The 18991-nt window shown below is 38.6% G+C and overlaps 1 protein-coding gene across 4 annotated transcripts in view; it reads left to right on the top strand.

The window, feature by feature from the left end:
- The window catches only part of ZFYVE28 (zinc finger FYVE-type containing 28), a 164788-nt gene that overhangs the window by 139370 nt on the left and 6427 nt on the right, over positions 1-18991 (top strand). For 2 of the 4 annotated variants that reach the window (XM_040592482.1, XM_040592469.1), the window contains 3 exons: positions 7431-7582; positions 8161-8277; positions 9906-10010. In XM_040592482.1, the coding sequence (XP_040448416.1) occupies positions 7431-7582; positions 8161-8277; positions 9906-10010 (374 nt within the window). Of the gene's footprint in view, positions 1-7427; positions 7583-8160; positions 8278-9905; positions 10011-18991 lie in introns of all 4 variants that reach the window. The other 2 variants (XM_040592476.1, XM_040592458.1) reach the window with 1 other exon arrangement.

The raw sequence follows: 18991 nt of genomic DNA, 5'->3' as shown, positions 1-18991 counted from the left end.
CCATATATTTATCTTGCAGGTTTTATCCCTTTTTGATTTAAATTTTAAGAAAAACAGTAAATGTAGTACCTTGTAAGTATCTGACATAAATTTTGATGTTTAGAAGGCAGCCCTGTTGATTATTAATGTTCTTAAGTTGTTTGTTTGTATGCACTCTTACAGAAATTTTATCTATAAAGAACAAAAAAGCTGTCTGGGACAGAGCACTGTTAAAGCTGCTAAATCCTGCACTGGCAATGTTGTTTACTTTAATTCCGATTTGGAATACAGTATCTTCGCATTCTGAAAACCCAGGGCAGAGTGCTAATGAGTTTGAATAAGCCAGTTGTCTTGGTAGTTTGTTATGGAGGATCTGTTCAACAGGATGCTATTTTAACAGCTGTATTTTTTTGACAAGTCCAGCATGGTAAGTACCACAAGAATGTTCTTCAGTTTGAGGTTTGTAGAGCTGAGGAAGGATTCAAGATGTTCTTCCAGCAGAGTGAGCAGCTGCAGAAGCTGCCAGGGTGTGGAGCAGAAGTTGTTGCTGTTGATTTCATATTCAGTAGTCTTGTGCTCAGTGGTTTTTTTCTGACTGAAGATATCATTTAGAATACATGGCTAATCACACTAGCCAAATTTCTTGTTTTAAGCAGGCAACCTCAGATTGCACATCTCTAGTGGGGCAAAAGAAGCTAAGAAGGGGCTTCTGCAAGTCTTGCAGTGTATGAAAAGTAAATCCCCCTACTGAGGAATTCAAAAGGTTGACAGCAGATGGGGCTTCTAGCCCATGTTGTACTATGTATGGAGCTGGGCTTTGATAATAATGATTTGGTAATACTACAAATACAATATTGTAGTCTACTCAAGTCTGCTGCTTCTGGTGGTGCCTAGCTAGATTGTTCCTGATACATGGATTTGCACGCAGTTGTATTATTTGTTTTTCAAGACAAAGTTCTGAAGCCTTGAGAACACTTTAAGGGTGGGTTGGTCGGGTTTTTGTGGTTTTTTTCCCCCTCTTTAACCTTTTCTTTTAAAATAGAGAGAAAATACCTAAGGGATTACATTTTAAAACCCTCTTGACTTAACAAAATATTAGGGTTAAAAAGTCAAGAAATGTAGTTCTGAAATAAAGCTTTTTTTAGTTTGCTTTAAATGTAGCTTCTGGGGTCGTTCCTTAAAATATAGTCCTTAGCTAAATAACTATATCCTATTACCCTAATAATAAGAACTTGATTTGGTTTAAAATACTCTAAAATTGTGTCACCATCCCCTTAATTTACAATAATTGTAAGAAACCATTAATCTTGTAGTTTTCCTCCCCACTGTATCAAAACTAGTACATGTTAGAAGGGGGTGTAACCTGCAGTTTATAGTGTTCCTTGTGAGAGTATCCAAAAAGGAACACCAGAGGTACTGCAAAAAGCAGGAGGGGAAGCATATATATTTATTTTTCTTTACTGACATGGAGGTACAGTTCTATTGCTCAAACCCCTCATTTTCCTGTTGTCATTTCTCATGTAGTTGTCTTTCCCCAGCCATTGTGTCTGATCCTTTACATGGCCTTTGGAGTAGTTTTTTGTTCTTTTGTTTTTGTTTTTTTACATATTGGAACCCTGAGTTGACTGCAGCCTTGAGAAGTATAAAAGTAATAGCTTGGGAAAGACAAGTTGACAGGTTAGTGGTAAGATTTCCAGTTAAAGCCTACACAAATATCAGTGGGACAACTGTACCAGCTACTGAAGTAGTTACAGAAATTGTGCGCAGACCATAACATAGATTTGCATGCAGAAGTTTTGGGGTTAGTTTTTTAAATTTTTTTATTTACTTGAAGTATGAAAAAAAATCAAATAGGAGAGAAAACTTTAAATATCACAGATCAGATAAAAGCATATGTTATTGATACTGTACACAGAGCATAAGGTGGCCATTTTGCTAAATTCTGTGGGAACAAAAAAAAAAAGCCAGGAAACTCATGATAATGTTTTTTGAGAAATATTTTAAGAACTAGACTACTCAAAACATACATATATATGTGTAGGGACATCCAGGCATATGGTGTAGCTATACATGTATATATGTTTATCTTAGTCAAAATGTGTGACATTTTAAGTAACGGACGTAAGAGATTCATTAAGGCCAACTAGTGCAAATGAATTCATGTCATTTATATCCAAGGAACTAACTGCACTGTGTTATAATTTGTGGCCAGTGTCTCATCAGATTTTTAATGAACTATAATTGATATTTAAGAATTGGACTGCTGTCCCTTTGTAAAAACTTTCAGCATGGTTTATCATTGCAGTGTCTTTCTATGTAAATAGGAATGTGTGAAATCTTAGAAAACCTTCTGCAAATTTTTCACATTTTTCCCTGCTGTAGAAGGGGTCTCACATGCTACTATATAGCTTGTATGAAATCTTCCTAAAGAGCAATTTTGTCTGTGAATGCATCCCTCTGGAAGTGGGTAAACGTCTGCATCAGAATAGTACCATTTAGTACATGGACTTTTGAATTCACTATAGAAATGGATTCCCAAGCTTTGAACTCATGCTGCACCAGGAAGGTGTTACCTGTTCTCTTGCAAATAGTTGTGTCCTACTTCTGCATGTGCTCTTGTTTGCTGGAGATGTCAAGTGAATAGGAATCACTAATGTTACAAGTATTTGTAGAACATAACGCGTAATTCAGAGACTATCCTTATGCCATTTAACACTTTCCTAGTACATGTTTGTAGTGGTGTTCATAGAACTTCAAGTGTTTTGCTCTTAGGCTTAGTTGGGATGAGTTTGTCTTGCTGGAACTTGAGCCCTCTGGGTTTAAAGGCACCACTGACAATCTTCTGAAATCCATACATGAAAATCAGTTGCAAAGGCCTTGCCTGAAATCAGAGCCTTAGAGGGTGGTCTTACTTTCCTCTTAAATTTGGTAACATAATTGCATCATATATAGTAGAATAGGTGTGTTGGGTTTTCTCCTTTGCAAGCAGTGACCACCTAGTGCTTTTGGTATAAGATTTCTAAAGGCAAAGAAACAAAGCCAAACCACTTAAAGTTTTTTTTTTTATGATTCTTTTTAAAACATAATTCAATTGATTTGTATTTCTTATATTTGATACAATGACCTTTCAAATTCTTTTTATCTGCCACTGCTGTATATTTAATGCATACTTAAGATACTCTGAGATGGGGGTTTTGTGAGTAATGAGAAATTCTTTGAGAATCTTGTGCATTCTGCATTCAGTTTAGAGCAGATTTGAGGTCTAATCAACCAAACACTTCTAGACAAATTTGGAAAGAAACATCTATGAGTACTCACAGATTTCTGCTGGTATTGAATATTTTTTGAGCACAAATGTAAAATATTTAATTTTGGACCAGCTTTGAATCAATTTACTTCGGTTGCTCCATCTTAGACTTTGTTGCTTTACTGTTTTTGGATAGTGTCAGTGACCAGCAAATACAGTGCAAAGCCTATGGTATCAGATGGTTACATAAAACGGCTGGCCACTTCTGAAAATGTCAGTCACGACCTTCCTGTTCCACAGTCCTGTTTTCAGTTATGCATGGACACTGCTGCTAACCTGGCTAAGTATCCTCTGGAACGTAAAAGCTGTAAAGCAGATAGGTTTCACAGGTGAAAGACCATGTTGTGTACAGTTACCTTATTGACTTTTGTTTGTACATATTTGGCTAAATTTCGCAGTCAAGCCTTGACGTGGGGCAACCATTCTAGAGGTATATCTTTGAAGTGTTGAAAGAGTCTTGCTACTCTTCTAACATGACAAATGGAGAGTAATTTTAAAATTGCTAGATAAATGCTACCATTAGGTAAAAAGCTAATTCATTGTGTCTGTCCAAGGGTATCTGTACCTTTGTAATGTATAAGCAAGTTTTACTGTTGGAATCAACCTTTGATAATCACCTTCAGATATGTTAACTTTGTTATGTTTTTACAGCATGAAAAATAATTGCATGATAAACATTATATATATGATAAACACTTCATAAGGGGACTTCCATGCCTATTTTTGTTTTCTCTTCTTAACCTAATTCCTTGAGTAATGCAGGGTTCCCTTCAACAAAAGAGTTGAGAAAATTAGGACTTTTCTCTAGCTACTCAGTGTGGCTATTTGTATTCTGCAGTGATACTTAATTCTGCATATATTTGGAATGAAGCATTCCAGATCTGAGTGTAGTCTGACGTTAATTAAATGTCTTCTACACATCTGGTATCAGCTGAGAATTTTGAGCCAAATTAGGCATGTTAGATAAGTTGAGTAGGAAAGATATTTCTTATAGAACTAAAAAAATAACTTGTGTGAAAGAATAATTTGGAGAAAAGGTAAGATTAACTCGGGTCAAAATTCAGGTTTATTTTTTATAACATCAGTTTAAAAAATCATGAGAATATTCAATATTTGCTTAGATGCAATCACTGCTGTTTGGGATACCCTGTTATAAGAAAAGCTCTCTCTCCTGCTGTTTATCTGAAACAATTGCAACATTTCATTTTTTACAGTATTTCTGACTGCCTTTACAATATTAATTTTCTGGCTACCTTCTTAAACAGTAAAATATAATTTAAAGAACAGATAGTCATTCCTTGAGAATCACTTCTGTCTAAATCTGACTTGGTCCTGTTGGTAAAGGCAGAGTAATTGTTTCTAACTCTAGAGATTCCTAGGTCCAGTTTTAAATCATTCTGGAGCATTCCCTTTTTCTCTTTGCAGGGTCGCAGGCAATCCCAAATACAAAATATCCTCTTCTGAACCTCTTGTGTATGGATATTGTACTTTACATGTGATTGCATATTAAATTGTTATAAATGTGAGTGCACGTAGATGCTGACCTTCTACCCCACAGTGCTGGAGCAATTTATATGTGCTCTATGTTAGGGATTTTTAGGACAAAAAAAGTTCCAGCCAGTCTTGTGGTGTGATATGACCCTTCTTAGTGACACACCACAAGATCTAACAGAACTGCAACAGACGTAGGTGGAAACCCATTCCTTGGAGGAATTAAGAAGTAGGTAAAACTGCATTCCTCCCAGTTGGAGGAGACTCAGGAAGGCAAACATTATTAAAATTGGTCAGAGCTTGATCAGAATTGTGGAATGAGCCTTTCTTCCTTTCTGCAAAACAGAAAAGGACCAAGTAGCTTATATTCTTGAGAAGCACTCTTCACAGTTCTGTGCCCACCTAACACCATACTTCGAAAGATTTCTTCAACTGTGATTTGGAGGGAAGAGTCGTCCTTGAATCAGCACCCTGGCTTTCCCTGCACTAAAGTTTTTGCTAATTGGGAGTTTCAAAGAGGCTATTGTATTGGGGTTATATAATTGCACACACAGACTGCAGTTGTCTCTGTCATGAGGTCCATGCTTGCCTTGGAGAACAATTTGTAGTGTGAATGTATATACCACTGTATGATTGACTCTCTTAAAAATGAGGGCAAAACAAGTAGACCTTATTTGGCCATGTTACAAAGCAGGCAAACTCCTTTATTTGTGTATGTGAGCTCTGTGCAAATAGGTGATTGTTGAACTGCATACCATTGTGAATCGGGAATCTCTTCCTGGCTCTTACTGCTTTTCAGTTTACTCCTTTGTAAGCCACATTCTTACATAACCTTTTCATTGGCTTTAACACAGACCTTTCCACACTGACAGGCTTGCTATTATTTTTTTTTTTTTTTAATGCATATATATATACACAAAATCCCTCTGGAAAAGCGAAGGAAACATTGAGATTGAGAATTTTTACTTGCTTCTTAGTATCTTTAATAAACCTTATCAGTCACGGTGCTGAGGGAACTCTAAACATAGATCTAATGCCTTTTTACAATAATTTGTTTTTGTTAATAGCAATAGATAGCATGAACTAAGTAAGTCTCTTGCGAGCTTGCTCTTAACTCTGTCTAAAAGAATGGGAAGCCACTTAAAGTACTCATGCTACATACTTTCCATTGATATTTGTATCAATAGCTAATCTCCAGTATTTTTTTATTTTCACTTCAGTTTTTACTAGGTCTTGTAAGATTGTATGGCTTAGTAAATTCATTTTTAAACTTTAAAAGTTTACCTGTATAGCCTACAGTTAGAATTTCAAAACTATCCCATAAAATTTTCTTATGTGTAATTATAAATGTTACTTATGTGTCTTATCCTGCAATAACTGTTCATGCATACTGCTATAGGGGTGGGGATCTGCAAGGTGGTAAAAGTTTCAGCACATAATAAAAGCATATTGAACTTAGAATGTGGTAGAAATGACTTCCTTCATTATGGGTGCCATTTATGCAGTAAGTAACTTCCTTGACGTAGTAGTTTTCTGCAGAGTACAGAGTGCTGGAGTTTTGGACAAACTAAGCATGATTATAAGTAATATACTCTATATTTGTAATCATCACCGAAATTAATTTTTTTCCAGTATGTGGGGAAAAATGGTTTAGTATTCTGTCTGTCTCTGAATGCAGTGGAGTAAGAGGGCATGTTATCTTCAGTCAACACAGTGAATCATTAGGACTTTAATGTAATTATATCATCTCCTGGACTCCTGTTTAAGGGGTTTTCCACCTGCGAAGTGCTGATTTTTTCCTTAAGTACTTCGTTTTTCAAAAAAAAAAATAAATCTTGATGTACAAATAGTTCAGGTAATTCCTGATATTTGAAGGCGCTGAATTCCCATCAAAGCTTCCCTGGGTCTCGGATTGTTTCACTCTTCCACTCTGTAAAGGGATGGGAGTAGAAATGGCTGGCAACTGTGCATCTGGCTTTTAAAAGAAAATGTAAATTTATAGTAGGCATTTGGTAACAAATTTTAATCTCTTTGGAGTTGACAAGCCATTCTTCTGTAATAGTTTGACATTTCATCAATTTCTGCAGTTAGGTGTGTAAGGGGACTAATCTACCTCTCTACTGTGTAAATTGTATTTTATCATTCTTTCTATTTTTTTATCTAAGGTTATATTTAGACTATTCTCACTATTTTAAGGTTACATAATTTGAGATTATTATTTTTTTTCAAATTAACTTCCACATTAATAAATTTCAAAGCTGACTTCAGAACTGACCTTCTCATTTCTAGGTTAACATTCCCCTTTCAGATTTTTGGTGAAGTTGTGGTTGCAGTCCTGAGCTTTTAGAAGTCGTCAATGTGAAAAATAGCACAGCACTTTGTAATAGCTAAGGAAAATGCAATAAAATACAGACAAATAATTTTCTGCTTGAAAGTTTTTTCCAGCTATGCCACAGAGTGAAAATCAAATGTGGTGGTGATGGGTTGCATGTTGATTAACTTTAACAAGAATTTACAGCAATTAGTTCCAGTTTGCTAGAGTCTTGCCCGAGTCATAAATCCTTTAGGATTTACTGAACATCCTGAACAACTGAGTGAAGATTTACATTACTTTTCTTTACATGTTGTTGTTTTTTTTTTCCTCAAACAGCAGTTTAATGACAAGTTCTTGCTCTTCTGATGACATCGATCAGGAAGAAATCCAGCTCGCTTTGCAGGCTGCTAAAATTGCCACACGAGAAAAGATCAGATCCAGATTTCATGGCAGTAATGACCTTATTCACCGTCTTTTTGTCTGTATCTCAGGTATAAGAGTAGCCTTTTGTCCTGAATGTAAAAACTATTCATCCTGGGGGTTTATTGGTGCACATAAAGTTATGGCAGAGCTATGTAGAGGACTGGAGATGAAGTTGTGGGAAGACAAATGTTTTGGGGCCTAAGTTGCATACTGGTCTAGAAAGACCTGTTACCTGGGTGGGAACTTACAGAAACACAGATGCAGACTTCTTAGACCTGTAGTGATGAGGAGCTTGGGCATCCAACAGGTTTGACTTTGAAGCACTTTCTTTTCCTTGATGATGCCCTGTGTGTTCAAAGGAAGAAATTTGTTGCAGCAGTAAGATTTTGTTGCAAAAGGAATCTTTCCACGTTTCCTGCAAATGACAAGGGAGACATGTATCAAATTACAGGTAGTATAAAGGCCAGAATGTAGTTTGGCCATTATGGAAAATCAGTTTAATTTGATGTTCAGTTTTCATTCCAAACACAAGCAAGTGATCCCCTCAAAAAATAAATATGAGGCCATTACTGGTAGCAACAGGCAAATACTTCTTTTAAAGGGTGGTGTAATAGAAATGCTTCACCTGTTTTCTCAAATTCCTAAGGTGTTGCTGACCAGCTGCAGACAAATTATGCTAGTGATCTGAGAAGTATCTTAAAGACCTTGTTTGAAGTTATGGCAACCAAACCCGAAACAGAAGATAAGGAAAAGCAAAAGAAAGGTAAAGAGGTCTAAACATTTGTTTTCTATAGTGAATCTGCTGGTAGCCCCATGGGGATACACGAACTATTTTACGATTTCCTTAACGTTTTGTTAACTTCTTGACAGGAGTCGCTGTACAGTGATTTGACCTAAATTTAAAAGAAAGCATGGAGAAGTTTAAACAGGTTTAAGTCACTGGAAGTATAGGTACACAGGAGTATGTCTTGAGACAAATGTTGAAAGAGTTAAAGCCTTCAGAGTGCGTCTGCTTATTTCTCTGTTCCTATATATAACAGAACAGTGGTTGTAGCCCATATAGTCATAACATAATGTATGCAGGGTTTGGACTTCATAAATGTGGGGGTTTTTTCCCCCCTGACACTGTTTTACACCAGATATGCTTTAATTCACCACGATGCATATCTTTGATCTTGAAGTTTAAATAGCTCTGTGAAAAGAGTAGACTATAAGATGAGAATGCTCAGTAAGATGCTGAAATCTGGCCTGTCTTGAAGCAATTGCAGAATGCTGAATTTGACTTCAAAATGGAAAAATACCTACTTTTGAATTCAGGATAATTAAGATAACGGAACCAGAACTAAATCATGAGCCAATGCAAGAAATTTTTTCCTCTGTCACCATTTTGATTAATATTTTTTTCAAAGAGGAAAGTCTGCCAACTTATTTAAAAAAAACTATATCATCCCAGCAAGACTGCAGTTACCTTTGTCCTTTGTTATGATTAGAACTGTCAGCATCTGAAGGTGATCAGAGCACGTGTTTTTTATGTCCCTTTCCTCATGATTGGAAACTTTTGCTTTCCCTTGTTCTCAGCTTTATTTAAAGGCTTTGAGGATTTTGTATGTAATGCTTAAGTTAAAAGTTTGTTAAAAGTTAGCAGAAGTTGTCCAATCCAACCCAACTCTGCAGTGGGATAATTCACAACATGCATTACAGCTGTCTTACCACTTATGGTGGAAAGTTCCACTCCACTCCTATGGTGGCAGGATGTCATGATGTGAAAAGAGACTGGTTTTTTATTGGGGAAAAAAAAAAAAGGCATTAGACAATATTGCTAAAGAGGTTCAAAGAGCTCCTGAATATTCAAATAAAAGCAATAAAGAAGCTGGAGCTGTAAAGAACTAGCACTAGGAAATCTGTTAGTCAACAGTACTTAGCTGGAATAATTTCTAATGCATTAATTATTACATTAAAAAAAAAAGGTGTGGACAAAAGTAAGCGTAAACAAAATGAGCAAGTAAAAGCCAGAGAATTTTGGAATTAAATTTCTCATTGGTATATGTGATTTGATCCATGTGATTCACCTAGGGAATCTCTGGTTGTTCTCATAATCTACATCTTTGTAAAGGATCCAGGTTAAGAATTGGGAAATAAAATATAGGATGCAGCTAAACTGCTAGAAGAGGATCGTATGTCCTGTGATAATGGCATCTTTCATTTCTGTTATTCTAAAGAAGAATAGAGGAGACTTTTAAATCACTATTTGTGTCAGGGTGAAGAAAAAGCAAGAAGTCTAAGAAGGTACATATAGATGCTACTTTATTAAATCCCAGAAGTCCTAGCATGAATATTTTAAGTTGAAATGAAAAAAATATGAATTTGAGTACTTTTTGGTTTGTTTTACAGTTAATCAGAGCTTAAGGAATGCAGTATTGGAAGACTGTGCTTTATGTCAAGAAAGTATATCATCCTCAGAACTTGCAGCAAAAGCCAGAGATGGGGACTTTGAAGGTACTTTCTTTTTTCTGAGAACTAAAATGAGACAACACTGATGTATAATAGAAGTTGGCTGGTGACACAGAGCTGGGAGGAGCAGCTGATTCCCCAGAGGCTGCGCTGCCATTCAGCGAGGCCTGGGCAGGCTGGAGAGTTGGGCAGAGAGGAACCTCATGGAGTTCAACAAAGGCCAGTGTCAGGTCCTGTGCCTGGTGAAGGATGATCCCACGCACCAGTACAGGCTGGGGCTGACCTGCTGGAAGGCAGCTCTGCGGAGAAGGACCTGGGAGTCCTGGTGGGCAGCAAGTTGCCCATGGCCCAGCAGTGTGCCCTGGTGGCCAGCAAGGCCAATGGGATCCTGGGGGGCATTAGGAGGAGCTTGGTCAGCAGGTGGAGGGAGGTGATCCTCCCCCTCTGCCTTGGTGAGGCCGCATCTGCAGTGCTGTGTCCAGTGCTGGGCGGCTCAGTTCAGAAGGGACAGGGAACTACTGGAGAGGGTCCAGCGGAGGCTACAAAGATGATGAGGGGACTGGAGCATCTCCCTGATGAGGAAGGGCTGAGGGAGCTGGGGCTGTTTAGCCTGGAGAAGACCGAGAGAGGATCTTATCGATGTCTACAAATACCTTAAGGGTGAGTGTCAAGAGGCTGGGGCCAGGCTCTTCTCAGTGGAGCCCAGCGACAGGACTAGGGGCAACGAGCACTGCAACACAGGAAGTTCCATCTGAATGTGAGGAAAAATGTCTTTCCTTTGAGGGTGACAGAGCACTGGAACAGGCTGCCCAGGGAGGCTGTGGAATCTCTTTCTCTGGGGACATTCAAAATCCTCCTGGACATGACTCTGTGCAACCTGCTGTAGGAGAACCTGCTTTAGCAGAGGGTTGGATTAGATGATCTCCAGAGGTGCCTTCCAGCCTGACCATCCTGTGATTCTTTATTTAAAAAAACAGCCATTAAAATGAAAAGAGAAAACATTTAAAGTTTGGCTCTGGAAAGTGAGTGTAAGATGTTGTCGTAGTATGGTTTAGAGACAGGTGATAAAACTAAGCATATTTCTTTCAGATTTTTGTCTAATGGCCTCATGCAACTCTGATCTACCAATTGTCATATCCAGTATGAGTTTCTTTGTATCAGTGGAGAAAGTATAGTAAAGGTTTTAATTTAATATTGCATATATTACAACTGACAATTTTCAGAGGGCTGCGTAAGACACAAAGCCCTAAGCAAGGTCTTCTCAGCCACATCTAAAGGCATCTTTCACATTGTTTGCTGTATGTGGAGGTGCTCCTTTTTTCCCGTGGTGCAAGTGTCTTTCATACTCACTTCTGTCTTTGATCAAACTATTTTGCTTATTAATTTCATATTCTTCACCATATTACTTCAAAGAAAAAGTTAGTTTTAGGTAAGTGGGCTGAGGTTACGTGAAGAAAAGTGCATATGTAAGTCTGTTTTGGCTGGGATTCAAGCATTCTGAGCCCTCAAAACTTGTTGCTTTGTGTTTTAATCTGAGCTGCTGTGGGAGTGCTTAGGAGTTAGTTATGCTATAGCCCTAGCATGGTAAACATATAAAAAAATGGATTGAAAGATATTAGAGCACTTGCAGTCAAAGAATAAGAGAAAGTAGATGCATGAGATAGAGCAAACAAGAAAGCAATCAGCTTTGATCTTCAAGGCTAAGTGGTGGTTTCAGCACACCAGGAGCTCAATTATTGGAGTGGTGGTATCTCTGTGGTCAAGTGAGAAATGCAAGACAGCTGTCAACTGTGAAACTGTGTCTGAGCTTCCCAGAAATTCAAGTGTGCGGTAATTTCCCTGTGCTTTAAAACTTTGATGTATTGTTGTCTGTTTGCCCACATACACTACTGTTCTTCCAGCGAAAGGTTTTGAAAGCAGGATGACTGAGAACTGAGTGGTAAGCAGTGTATGTCTCTGCTTATATGCAGAGGTGGGTGACCAACAGGAAATAAATGTTGGTTCATGTAATTTGTAATAAAGATCAGAAACTGGGGGGGAAGAGATGACAACACAACATGACTCTTAAAAGGTTAGATTTTAGAGTAATGCGATGTATTTGTAAGTTCTTTTGTGCTTCTATAAAACCCATGGTTTGCTTGGGAACCTTTCTTCTGAAGCTGCAGGCTAAAGCATCTCTAATCCTATTTATTTAGAACAGCAGGGCTAATTTATGTATTACGTGCTGTAGAAATATTATCTCTTCTGGAGGAAAATTATTTGGTGCAGATAAAGAAGTGTTCAGTAGTAATTTTAATTGATTTTTCTATTGTGCCGTAATTCAGAATGTCATAAAAGATGCAGTAAAGAACAGATCTTTAAGCAAAATCCTTACCATGTATAGGCTGTATTGGAAAAGAATGCAAGAGATTATTCATTCTCTACTATTTCAGTTCATATTCTTTGGTTTTGAATTAATGCCTGATGCTGTTGGTGAATCTGACTTACAGGACTTAAATGCAGGTTACTCTGAACTGCAGGATGCTGAACAGCCTCAGTGATATATGTATTTTGTTGAAGCGAAGTCACTTCACTTCCCTGGCCTGTTACTCAGATTTTAAGGTTCTTCAGCTTTCCCTGGCATTTTCTATTGGCACGGGGAAGGTTTTGTCTTTTGAGGAGTACAGCCTATGGCTTGGGATGTTGTTTACTGAAATAGAGGACAATAGTCTGGATGCTTAGGTGATGTTGTGGCCACATAGGAGTATGGTAAAGGGGAGTCTTTGGAGTTACGAGGGTCTCTGCAGCACCCAGGCATTATGAATCAATTATGTCCCTGCCCTAAGTGAATGGTAAAACCCAACCTCTAGTATTAATAGCACACACAGATAACTACAGCAAAACCAGCCTTGCCAGCACCTTTGTCCATAATTAGCAGGTACTTCACATATGCCTGTGTGATAGAAAGCAGAGCCTTGTGGGATAACCAAGCCCCTTTTGAATAAGTAGACTTGGATGCCAGAATGAGCTTGGCTACCTTGGCACAATGCTTTCCCCTGCTAACACATAGTCTAAACAGAGCCAGTTGGCCAGTGCTCCCGCAGGTCTCTGCTTTTGATACCCTTGCTTGCTCACTGGGAAGGCTTGGGTGTGTCAAAGTCAATCGCCTTACAGACTGTCTAGGAGTCTTACTTGGCTTGTGTGTAAGCAGTTACGCTGTAAATAGTTTTTGCAGTCAGAGCTGTACTGATTTGTACAAGTAGATAACTACTGTAGTCTGCTGTTACTTAGCCTTCAAATTTGCTGATGGGTGGGAATTTTCTGTATCACAAAGAGACAGAGGCTACTAGGAAACATGGAGCCATTGGAACATGCTCTGCCTTCCAAACCAGAACACACCACAAAACATCTGCAAAAAGAGGCATGTGAAGTGGGTCCATTTGTTGAATTTGTGGGAACTGCAGAAACACCTGTTCTGTCCCCTCATCTCCAAGACATCACAGATCCCTGTCCCTTCAGATCACAAATTGTCGTTGCTGGCAATGCCATACAGACACTTTTTCACTGAGGTATGCAGTGATAGCTAATGGGATACATGGTTTTGCTGTGCCTAAGACATCCAGCATGAGGCATGAACTTAAAGCAGTATTTTAATTTAAGCAGCCATGTGCCTTTTTCCCTTTATAACTCCTTACCACCTACCTCATTTTTGCTGGCCACTGTGGAAGCGATAGCCCCTGGATTTGGGTGATGTTTGGGTGCAGGTGGAAGATCTCTGGTGGTTAAAGCAAGGCAACCTTTGCACGAACACTGTGCCCTATTTATTCTTGCAGCAAACCTGATGAGTTTGTGCTCCAGGCCAAATCTGGTCCCCAGGCCTCCTACAGGAGCACACCACAGTTATCACTGCAAATGGATTCAACACAAAGTCTGAGCACATTGCACCAATCTGTTGATGCCATTGCACCAAAATTAATTATAACCTTCTTTGTACATCATTTCCACACTTCAGGTCACTCAATGATTTTGACTGGAAGTGAAAACAATTTAGAGCAAATGAGCACATCATTAGCTCCTCCTCCCTTCTGCCATCGTGGCGGAACATGAACATGTATCAAATTGAGAAAGTCCAGCAAGCTACCTGCCAGGAAAGCTTTTTCCAATGATCAAGTAAATCCCTCTTACCGAAAGTACAGAATGTTTAAGATTGCATCCAGTCAATGGTAATTTAAAAAAAAAAAAAAAAAGGCAAGCCCAGCAACGTGAACAAATAAATGAATAGTTTGGAAGATTCTACTGAAGCTTCCAGCCTCTACTCAGATTATGAAGATGAATCACTTGTTGTTGTCAGATTTCTCATTCTTACTGTATACAAAATCCACCAGCTGGTCTGGGTCGTAAAACAAATATGAATGTTTTTTTTATGAGCCAGCTGACATTGGCAAGGGTATAAGAGTTAAATCCTGTGACCTTCTGAAGGTTGAAATACAATAAACTAGAGATAAATTGGCACTCCAAAACAAAAGGGTTTTTGAAAGTGCAGATGAACCTATAGTGTATATGTTCATGCTTGCTTTCCTAAAGCTCTAGGACTCCTTTTTTGAGGAAGCATATGTATTTGTACTTCATACATTATAAAAAGCACTGTGTTTTTATAGGGAGAGAAAGTAAATACATTTATATTTTCCTAGACTGTAAGACTAATTTATGCAATATTTAAATACAGTAAAATTCTATGCTCTGGTTATATGATGGAGAAGATGGCCAGTGGGGACAAAGCTCTGTATATAAACTCAAAGCAAATTGTAGTGAAAACTGCTCAGAAAAAAGTAGGTTGGGCTCTTTGCTACCAGTGGTGCTTGCTCTGAATTGCAGTAATAGCAGCAGGGGCTTGTGTCCCAGGACCCGTTGGTACTGCCTTTCTCCATGTCCTGGTGAGCTATGGGCCAGCATGGGCAGAAGGTTATCAGGAAGTTTCTGACCTCCTGCTTGGGACAAACCACTGTTGGATAATAACCTGACCAAGAAGTTTGCACAGTGCTGAGAGCAGGCAGCATGAATCGCACACAAATTAAAGGAAACCTCCACATTTGAAGATGTAAGGAAATTACTCTTAGCTAACCTAGTATAAATGTGTCCCTGCCAGGACAGAGCTGCATCATTCTTAATGTGTATTATAGCTTTAAAAAAAACACACATCAGGGAAGTAGAAGTTCTGCCATTTATGTGTCTGGGATTGTATTTCTAGCCCCAAGAAATAAGTTGTTTTCTATTTGCCAACATACATATGCATAAATATACGTGTACCCAGGGTAACTTTATTTTTTGTCTTGATTTTTATGTATTCATTTCTTTATCAGCCTGTAACTGCGATCAAGCCTAAAGGCCCTGCTAACCATATTTGGGACAGTTATGTTTATTCTTGTGAGGCTGATGATTTTAATAGTGAACTTTGGCAAACCTGAGTTTTGACCATATATGTGTTTTGAGGTAATTTATTACTCAGTAGAATTCATCTGTTGTGACTGAGGAAAGGTTAATATATTTAGTTTTCAATGTCATGAAGTTATAGGCTGGCTAAGAAGATGAGTTATACTTCTCGTCTGAGGATAAGCATGAGACATCTAGAAATCAGATGATTTTCCTCAAGGAAAACCATCTAGAAATCATTATCAATCTGTTGGTGCTCCATGAAAATATTTGCTGTAGCATTTGAGCTCTTTCTGCAACCATACATTAATTTTCACTCCTTATCCCTCTGACATCCATACAGAGCTGCCTTGCTTGCTACCACCTAGTTATAACTCCAGTCATAATGGATTTGCTGTGGCTGCCAGTACAAATACCTGTTTGTGCCAAACGGTATTAGCATCTGTTTGCTGCACAGCAGCACGCTATTTCTCCTTGATCCCTTTCCATTTCATAATATTCCAGCCCACCCACTTTTGTCTAGTCAGAAGTCCTCACAGCCCTCCAACCAACAGCACAAGCACAATTTAGTAATTTATGGTCTTGTGCTTGTGCAATAAGTCACAAGGTCAAGAAAACCTACCTATGCTGCTATGTGTGCAGAATCTAATCACTTTGGATCTAGAATTAGCTGTCACCCCTAGCTGAATGCTTCAATTTTTCTTTTGTCCTCCACACGCTTATGGCTACTTTATTATTTATAATGATGACCAGCAACATTTTCTAAATGAAAGAAGTTGAATTGTTGCACAGTTCAGTGGCCACACATACTCTGTCCACATAAACTTTTTACTTTTTCCTTACTCAGCAGCTCTGCTTACACTGTGTGAGAGAAGAATCTAGCATCAAGTTTTCCATATTGAGGCAATGTTTTATAATCAACTGCACATATTTAATCATGTGTGTAAAATTACAGGACTTTGCACAGTTTTTTTAGGTTGAATTGCTATAATTTGACATTTTGAGAACTTGTTCAGAGCCTTTTACATTTTCAAAGACCATTCCTCTTTGTCAGCTCTGTGTGGAGCCTGTTGAGACCATTGCAGGAGGAGAAAACATCTCAATAGGTACTGTAAAGCATGGGCTTATTCAGCTGTACAATGACGTAACTGGGATTTTGATTTACGTTTAAAATCTCTTGTCCTAAAGATACACGTATTGAGTATTCATCTTGTATGTAGATCTGCATTACTGACTCGCTTCTGGGCCATAATGATTGGTAGTTCTTACAGAGAAAGACTCCTAGTAATGGTGATGTGGAAGATCCAGTCTCTGATTTAAAGTAAAGATTTGAACCCTATTGCTATGGAGGTCAGTGTTTTCTGCCAGAGTTGTTCCATTTTACATAAATAATTATTTTCCCCAAAGAATGCTGATCATGTACCCGTACAGAATGGACACAGGATGTCATTGTTCAGGGTTGTGTTAAATTGGGCAGAGCAAAGGCTTTAGCCCATGTCTGCAAAGCTCTGTGCTTTGGTGAAAGCTTTCTAGATTTGCACAGAAACTCCATCCTAAGAGAGCTGTTTGACAAGAGCTGTACTTGAAGCTAGTAAGTCTGTACCTCTTTTCTTTCATCCCTGACGTTTTCATCAAATAATGTTGAAGCAGAAAATTCACTTTTATTGAAAAACTTTAAGCCAGCTGTAGTCAACACTGAATCTACTGAGCAAGGGTCAAGATTACTTTGATACAGTTGTGTCCTAGGAATCTTATATGAAAGTCAGATTGCCCAGAATGACATGCAGAAAATCACGTGTGATAAGGGACAAAAAAGTTCACCTTACTGTGGCAGTTGAAGTAAGCGGTAAAGTCATGTGACTTTAGCTTTCTACTTTCTGTACTTAAAACTGTGAGAATTTACAATTCCTGCTTTCATCAGAAAAGCTACAGCGAGCTCATCTGACCATTTTCACAGCTGTGAGGGTAATGCGCTTTGACGTCTGCAGTGGTTTAAGTTCCGCAGACTGCTGTAGGAGCAGCCCTCTTAAGGTTAGGTAAAAGTATAATCAAGGTTATATATGATGTGCTCTAAAATCTCATACATGTTGATGCAGGAGGAGCTTTCAGTTTGAGTTCTGCATTAGAAATATATAGTATATAAAAAGATGCAGAAAGGGTCTTTTCTCTGAATTGTCTGGCCATAATGCAAAAATCATGACAAGCTTAGGGTTTAGCAGCTGCTCTTCAACAGGGAGTCTTGGTGTGCATGTTTTCGACCCGAGTATAGATTTGCTAGATTAGGCCTTCTGCAACCTCAGACAACTTCTGGGATTGTTTCTCTTCCTGCTACAGTCTCTTATGTCTCAGCATCACTTAAACTTTCTGATCTAATGTTGGTTTGGTCAGCACTGTTGGTGGCTCTAGGTCCAGGCTCTCTTCCTCTATTATTCTGGGACACAGAAATGTTCTCAGATTAGATGAGACTGCAGGAGGTCTATTGCACATACTTAAGCAGAATTAGTTCTCATGTGGGTTTCGACAGTTTACGGTGTCTATGAGTTGATCATCATTATGGTTTTCTTAAAGCTCTAGCGTTTTGGGTTTATGTGGGATTTAAAACTTTTTTAAGAGCAGAAAACTTTTTTAACTAAGGAGGTTGCATAGACATGTAACGGTGAATTCTGAAAGCTACAGCATAAAAAAAAAATAAGACCACCATAAAATTTCATTATTTGAGAGATTGTAATACAAGATTCTTCAATAGTTAAAAGCTGAGAATACTGCTTCTCCTCTTTAAATGTCTTTTTCAGTCTTCATGCCATTTACTTTTATCTTGTGCCTTTTCCTTTCTCTAAACTTGTTTCTTACTGGTTTTTCTTCTTTTTTCTGTACGTGCTTTTAATGTTTTCCTCTAAAATTCATTCCTGTAGTCTTTCTCGTTAATCCCTTCCCTCCCTTCCTCCTCCTCTTTGATGTTTGTGCTGTGGTCTTCATCTGTTTCCCAACAGACTTCTCTTGACTCTCATTGCATGATAAAGCAGTGGGCCAATTAGCCCAGGAACAAGGTTTTCCCCTCCATTCCCTGTACTAATCCCCGAAGCACAGGCAGATAGTGCTTTAGAGGCGGGATGTTTCCATTTGCTGCTGCATGCAGAGCTAATGGAGCAGCGTAGTCCAGAGAAGGATTGTAACATAAAAAGCCTGTGGGTGCGGTGCTGCTGCCTGGCTTCCAGCACATCTTCAGGCTCATGCTAGGGGGTTAATTTGTATAACTGACTCTGCTCCTCATCTTGAAGCTTTATCCCCTCTTGAGACTGTTCTTCAGAGAATATTTCAAAAACTTGTTCTATAAAAAGCCTGATGACTCAATCGTTAATATATGTAAGTCAGAAAGGCTGCTCCCAAGGTTGAGTGAGATGAGGCTTGTGAAGGGGACCTAGGGGTGTGATCCTGTTGCCACTGGGGCTTGCATGGGCTCAGAGAGACAGAGTCATTGAGGGCTTCATCCTTCCTGCCAGTGTGAGCAATTGGGCTCCAATCCAAGCCTGCATTTAATCTCAAAGTGCATACTCTCAAGACAGAGCCTCTGTGTTTGTGTTTCAGTATAAGGACTTTTTTCGGTCACAACTGGAAGC

Source organism: Falco naumanni, chromosome 1 (assembly GCF_017639655.2).
Source record: "Falco naumanni isolate bFalNau1 chromosome 1, bFalNau1.pat, whole genome shotgun sequence".
In the NCBI taxonomy this organism is placed as follows: Eukaryota; Metazoa; Chordata; class Aves; order Falconiformes; family Falconidae; genus Falco; species Falco naumanni.
The sequence above is the reverse complement of the archived record's forward strand: the minus strand, read 5'-3'. Positions and strand labels throughout refer to the sequence as shown.